We start from the raw sequence: 7,006 nt of genomic DNA on the forward strand, positions 1-7,006 counted from the left end.
TAACTCATATACAAATCCAAACATTCCATTCAATTACCAACTTCAAATTCAAAATTCAAGGTTCAAGTACATAATCATGTTGATACCTTACATATGAATCAAATTCAAAAATACAAGCTCATGACATAAGGTTCTAACATTCAATTCAAATTCCTAAGCATTAACATCCACCATCTTCATGCTTTCATATCATCATCTCCTTCTATCCCAAGTTACTTTTCCTTCCATGGAGGTTCCTACAAAACAAAGTAATCAAAAGGCCATGAATTTCACACACAAGAACCGCTTGCTTTCTTTTTCAACAAGCATCAAAGCATCATTGTGGTTTGTACTTACCACTGGTTCTTAACATGATCATTATGAATACCCTGCAAATTCACACGGGCCAGATTTGCAAACTCAAAAATATTGGAACTTCATCATCATATCAAGAGAATTAACAACAACATACGACAATTCATCAAGCCAGCATTCATAGGCGACACTTTATGCAATGCCCTCAAGGTTTGTTAGGGCGGCTTTTTGAGAAGCTCGTACAGTGGGATCCCCGTCTCAATTTCCTGAGCCAACAGCATGGTTGATGAATTCAACGAGTGCGCCGTCTCAAGGAAGAAATGTGTGCCTAAGAAATCTGGTGTGGGAGAATTTCCTGTTCCAAGCCGGATGTCCTTGTCAGGAGCTTTAACACTTCAGAGTTTAGTGGCAATCCCATTTTTGACGCATTTGATTGCCAGTTACATGAATTTCAAACAGAAACAAATATGAGCATAATAATGAGAAGAGGAATAGAACTGTTACACAGTTTGAACCAACAGATGCAAACTAATCCTGCATTTACAATAATCAAACATGTTAGTGATGCGAACAAAATCCAAGTCATGACTAAACAGTAAACCAAAAACCACACCATTGCCATGAGCTTGCATCAACCGGATAATGAACCGTTGATGAGAGCACTGTCAAAGTTGATCCACAAGAATTTGAAGCTTGCATTCACCTTTCACAGGCTGCACTTGGTGAATTTAAGAAAGACAAAGCTAATGAGCCTGTTGTTATTTGCTTGAAAGTTGGTGACCAGAAGTTTGTTTTGGGAACCCTCAACAGAGAGAAAATTCCTCAGACTACTCTTGAGTTGGTTCTGGACGAGGAATTTGAACTTTCTCACAGCTCCAAAATATCTAGTGCCCATTTCTGTGGATACAAAGCTTATTACCCTGACAATGAATATAGTGATGAAGATGACTTTTCTGATAGCGATAAGGAGGAAATTCCTTTGGCTCGAACCATAGGGAATGGGAAACCAGAAATAAAAGTTGAGAACCAGAAAGTTTCTGAAGCTAAGAAAGCACCTGCTAAGAGTGGTGTACATGCCAAGCCTGAACCACCTGCTAAGAGCGATACATCTGCGAAACAAATTGTACATCAGTTCAATAACAATGTTAAACCAGATCATGTAACAATGGTAGCAGTTCTAAACAGACCTGCAAAGATTCATTTCAACCCTTCAAGAACCAACTCCAATTACAACTCTAACCTCTCAACACCATAACAAGACCTGCACAAACCCTCTCCAGAATCCATCAGTTTCCAGCAGCCATCTTGAAATTCCACACGAACCCTGCCACAACTTGGATCGCATTTAGAAGCAGAAGTAATAAATCTCAAATATCGGTTTCATACTCAATCCTAACCAAGAGGTTCCAACAGTTCTGATGATGAAAATGTCGAAAGTCTTGGACCTGTCACATTATTCCTCAAGGGTTAGGATCTTCCTATCAAGAGTGAGGATAATAGAGAAGTTCAATCCAGTAAGACTTTAGGATGACGAACCTGTCCAGCCAATTGCTATATCTGATAAAATTCTGAAGGGATCAAAAAGCTTAAACACCAATCCCGCAGCATTTCGCCTCCGGAAGAGTTGCACCACCAAAGCCACGTGAAAGCCATGCTCCCAAGCTCACCGTTTTCTCCTGCAAGCATTAAACCACATGAATATTCCGGTTTTCACTGCAGTAAAACACGGTTAATTATTCCAGGCTGTTAAAAATCCAAAAATTCCCAAATTGGAATTGAGACAAAAACGTAGAAGAAAGCATATACCCAATTTACCTGTTCCAATCCAAGCATCAATTAGGGCGACCGAAACCTGACCACCCAGAAGGAGGTTTTGCAGGATACTCTTTTGAGCTCCATATGCCATCCTGAAAACCCTAATTCGTAGAAGATAAATAGGGGAGGGATCAGTGAGAAGGGGGGACGAAAAAAACCTAATCGGAGGCGGAATTGGAAACTTGAAACCGAAAGAACCCTAATAGAGAGGCGAAAAGAATCTCAAAGGCAAACCTGTGAGTTTCGTCGTTGCCGTTGTCCTCGCCAAAGGTGAGTTTCTGTTTCAGCCATTGCTTTCTCATACGATTGATTGAGATTGTGAGAGAAGTGAGTGAGGTTAGCGATGGTGAGCGAAAGTTTAGGAAGGTTGAGGACGAGTGATTTAGGTTTGGTATGAGCGCGTTTGAGAGAGGGTCTGGACGAGAGAAAAATGAGAGAGTGTTGAGATGGAGAGTTTCACTTTCCATCCTCGCGAGGAAGATGACTGAGATCCGTGCCACCCTTTTCTTTTCCTTTTCTTTTTTTTTCTTTTCTTTTTAAAACATAAGTATTCAAAACCCAAATTAAATGATATGTTTAGTTTTCTTTCAATTTGCCATTTATTTTGGTCTGCTGGCATTATTGCTAATTAAACTTTGCAATTCCCACCCAACAGCCAAGCGGCTAGGGTCACGTTTGAGATTCCCCATTTATTTTTAATTAATCATCCATTATTAGACCATCCCATTTTTATTTTTATTTTTATTCATACTTTAATCTATTCTGGTTTAATATCTAAGTTGTTATTAAAATTGTAAACAATCATGAGGGGTCTGGTGGAGAGGAGTGGTTTCTAAGTCTTTAGTGTAGTGGGTTCGATACCTCTATGTGTAGCATTTTTATTTTCTTTTAACATTTTCTTTTATGTTTATGCTCTATTACTCATAGTTTTTTTATTATTGTTTAATGATGCAAATTTGATTTCTTTTAATTTCATCATACATTCGAAACCATTTTAAAACTATAAAAATCATTTCTTTCCTCGATTCAATGTCGAGCCCATTTTCATACCCTTGTAAGTCGATTGCTTTTAAGCATCGCCATCAACCTCACATGGCTTACTCTTGGGCCTTCTTACAATGAGCTCGTAAGCAACATCAACTAAACTTTCAATAATTTCAAACCTTGGTACTTTAATTGTCTTAATTTAATATTTAAATCGTTTTCCAAATAAAACGTGAAGAAAAAGATTACCTGGATGGAATGTCCAGTCGTAATCCCGAATATTAGGCTCAAGCTGTAAGAGCTTGTAAGCCGTTAATATTCGTCTTCTCTTTAACACTCAAATTTTCAAATCATTTTCTAAATAAAACGTGAAGAAAAAGATTACCTGGATGGAATGTCCATTCGTAATCCCGAATATTAGGCTCAAGCTGTAAGAGCTTGCAAGCCGTTAATATTCGTCTTCTCTTTAACACTCAAATTTTCAAATCATTTTCTAAATAAAACGTGAAGAAAAATATTATCCTGGAGGGAATATCCAGTCATAATCCCGAATATTAGGCTCAAGCTGTAAGAGCTTGCAAGCCATAAATATTCGTCTTCTCTTTCACACTCCAAGATTCAAAACCTCTTCTTAATAAAGTTGGAAGAAAAAGATTACCTGGAGGGAATATCCAGTCGTAATACCGAATATTAGGCTCAAGCTGTAAGAGCTTGCAAGCCATAAATATTCGTCTTCTCTCCAAAACATTCGTAAATATTCAAATCATTTTCTTAACAAATATTGGAAAGAAACAGACTGCCTGGGTGGAATGTCCAAACGTAGTCTCGAGTACTATAACCAAGCTGTAAGAGCTTGTAAGTCACAAGTACTCGTCTTTCAAACTTCAAAATACCTAATTCCTGCCTTAGTACTTTTTTTTTTCAATAAAGATGGAAATGGAACATGGTGTATACCATGCACTCCTAAGGCTAGGATTCGAGATGTATATCTCGCTCATCCAAGTTCTCGCCATCACTCAAAACGCATCCAACCAATCAAACTCTTTTCTCGCCGCCATGCGACTAACCAAAAAACCTTTTTCATAAACGAAAGATATATTGTCTTAAGGTGATACAAAACAATGTTTCGGCCACGATTGTTGAGTAGAGATAAATGACGCTTTTCCGAATGTAGATTTATAAATCCGTTCGATGTGTGGTATGCGTTCACTCCTCATCTGTTTTGGGTAAAACAATGTTTTCGTCGATTAATACAATATAGCTTTCGCTAAAATCGACCAACAAACAAACATTTTTCTACCCAGAACTACGTAAGCCTTGATTTCTCTTTTGATATACGTAGGAGCAGGATTTATGAATCTTGTCAGGCCCACTAATAAAAAACTTAGGTTTAGTCCTTCGTTAAAAATCCAAAAATATTCTATTCTTTCTTTCCCACCTAATAAATTGAAAAGCCTAACATTTCAAACTAACACTAACGCACACAACTGACCTAATGGTTCCCGTTGAGTACAACGGACGTGAGGGGTGCTAATACCTTCCCCTTGCGTAATCGACTCCCGAACCTTGATATCGGTTACGATGACCATATCTTATCCTTTCTTTTGTCTTGGGTTTTATCGATATTTCCCCTTTCCTTTTTAGGAATAAATAAAGTTCGGTGGCGACTCTGTTCAGTCCATCATTGCGAGCGTGCGATCGCGCTTCGCTTTGAAGTCGTATCCCCATTTTTCGAGGTGCGACAACTTACATCTAGTACATGTGAGTTTTTCTCATCACAATCAATCACAAGTCTTTCTAAAAACTTTTGAACAACAAATCGAGCTTCTCACTTTCATAATTTTTAATTTGTTTCATATAAAAGCCATTTGTATCCATTTGGTTTTACATCTTGAATTGTTCATACTACAGGTCCAAAAATTTGTTGCTTGGAAATGAGTTTAATCATGCTTCAAATACATCTTTTTATATTGGCCCATTATCACATTGTACAATCTATAATAGATGTTAGTTAATGATCCTCGTTATCATTTATCACTTTTAGTGCTATATTATATTCAAAAATATCGTTAATGTCGACTTCATGTTGATTTCATTATGAACATAATTCACCGAGATCTCTTTATTTTCATGAATTTCAAGTATTAGATTAGTCTTTTTCTAAAGTTGGATTGTTTATTCTGTTTGAAGACGCTTCTAGAGTTTATATATCCTCTCTTGAGTCATCTTTATTCTAACCCCCATTATTTCTTGAGGGTTTTTATCTTTGGATCTCATTGATGTTCCACGCACCACGAGTGGTGAAGACATGTTAAATTGTCAACAAGGACATCTGAAGCATTAGCTGATGGTAAATATGACTTAGTCATACCTTTTGAGTTAATGAGGAGTAGATCAAGATGATACATTGACAATTCATTCTAACTTATCCCTTTTTCTGGTTGCTTATTCTCACACTATAATATTGGGAATTTGATTCACCCAAACGACAGTCAACAAATCGAACAATCACTAAATATTCTTTTATTTGTTCAAGATACTTTATAATAAATGAAAACTCATATTTAAAATATATAAGGATCCATCTTAGTGCGATGTGGTAGAGATTTTAAAGATACATCGCACCTCCAAATTTCTTTAAATCCAAAGTGAAATCTTCAACATTCTTTCAACACTTTTGTCACAAAAACAAAATATAAAAATCTTCCAACAAAAAAAAATCCTTTCAACCAAAGACAACTTGTCTTAAGAGCAACCACCTCCTGCATCTTCATCATAAAGAAAAATGTCGAAAGAATACTCGTTAAAGGAATTCTCCATATAAAGATATAAAACCTCTCTGACTCCAAATTATTAGACACGGTTATAATAACTAAAATCAGACGATTGTTAAATGAGCAAGGGGAATCTCAACTAGAAGATGTTTTTTTCCTAACTGAAGGGGAATAATTACTACTCTTAGAATCGCTAGACAAATTTATGGGATGATCATTTATACGAGCCATGGCAAAATAAATATTGGGTACTATGAAAAAACTTTAGGGTAAGAAGGGTACCTGGAGAAAGTAAAACCCGAAGAAGTAGGTAGAGATTAAATATAAAATGGGGAAACTCCATTCTGAAGGAAAGATGCTTGAAGAAATGCTCCTGAAAAGGAAGGGAATCATTATTACAAAAGGAAATTGACTCTAAAGAATGGCAAAAGTTCTCCCCAAAACTCAAGAGACCTTTATAGGGAAACAAGCAGCAGGCCAAGTCAAAGGAAACATAAAGTTGAAAATCAATAGCCAGGTTTTGCCTTGAGAATACAAGTGAACTCAAGTGCACTAGAATGCCTTAGAGAAAAGGATCATGCCCTAACCTACGAACCTAAAGCCACAGACCTAAAAAATCAACGAAATATTTCAATGATGGGAAAGCCATTTAATGCAATTGTTTTTCATTACTTCTATAATGGCTAAATGGCCTTCCCACTTCTCTTTATGGTCAGACATGATAATAAGAGGCCTACAATAACTTTGAATGACTTCTCGATTAGTAAACACCCGACAAGCCTGGTAGACAATTGTTTTGGACCAAAGGCCCATTACGAGAGCTCATCCATGCTTAACCCAATTAAAGTTATCTAACATATATAATCAACACACGTGATATTCATGGTACACTTTTTTTATATACATCTTACTATTAACATCTTGGACTCTGCAATTGGCTTAGACATTGGAGTGCTAACTAGGGGTGGAAAATGTTAGGTCAAACCAGATCTTAGAAGGTCAGTGTCTGACCTACGATAAATTTTAAGGGTTGAGTCTGACCTATGACATATTATTGAGTTTTTTTATTAACCTAGTTTGACATTTTTAAAAATTTGGTTTAACCTTAAAGTCTATTTCACATTAAGGTTTTCAAATAG

At 36.6% G+C, this 7,006-nt stretch overlaps 1 protein-coding gene across 1 annotated transcript; it reads left to right on the forward strand.

Moving 5' to 3' along the window:
* Positions 1 to 573: 573 nt before the first annotated feature.
* LOC127093818 (histone deacetylase HDT1) lies at positions 574 to 1,549 on the forward strand. The gene is made up of 2 exons (XM_051032721.1): positions 574 to 702; positions 953 to 1,549. Exons 1-2 carry the CDS (start codon positions 574 to 576, stop codon positions 1,547 to 1,549), a joined length of 726 nt encoding a protein of 241 aa, XP_050888678.1.
* The last annotated feature ends 5,457 nt before the right edge of the window (positions 1,550 to 7,006 follow it).

Source organism: Lathyrus oleraceus, chromosome 6, assembly GCF_024323335.1.
Source record: "Lathyrus oleraceus cultivar Zhongwan6 chromosome 6, CAAS_Psat_ZW6_1.0, whole genome shotgun sequence".
NCBI lineage: Eukaryota > Viridiplantae > Streptophyta > Magnoliopsida > Fabales > Fabaceae > Lathyrus > Lathyrus oleraceus.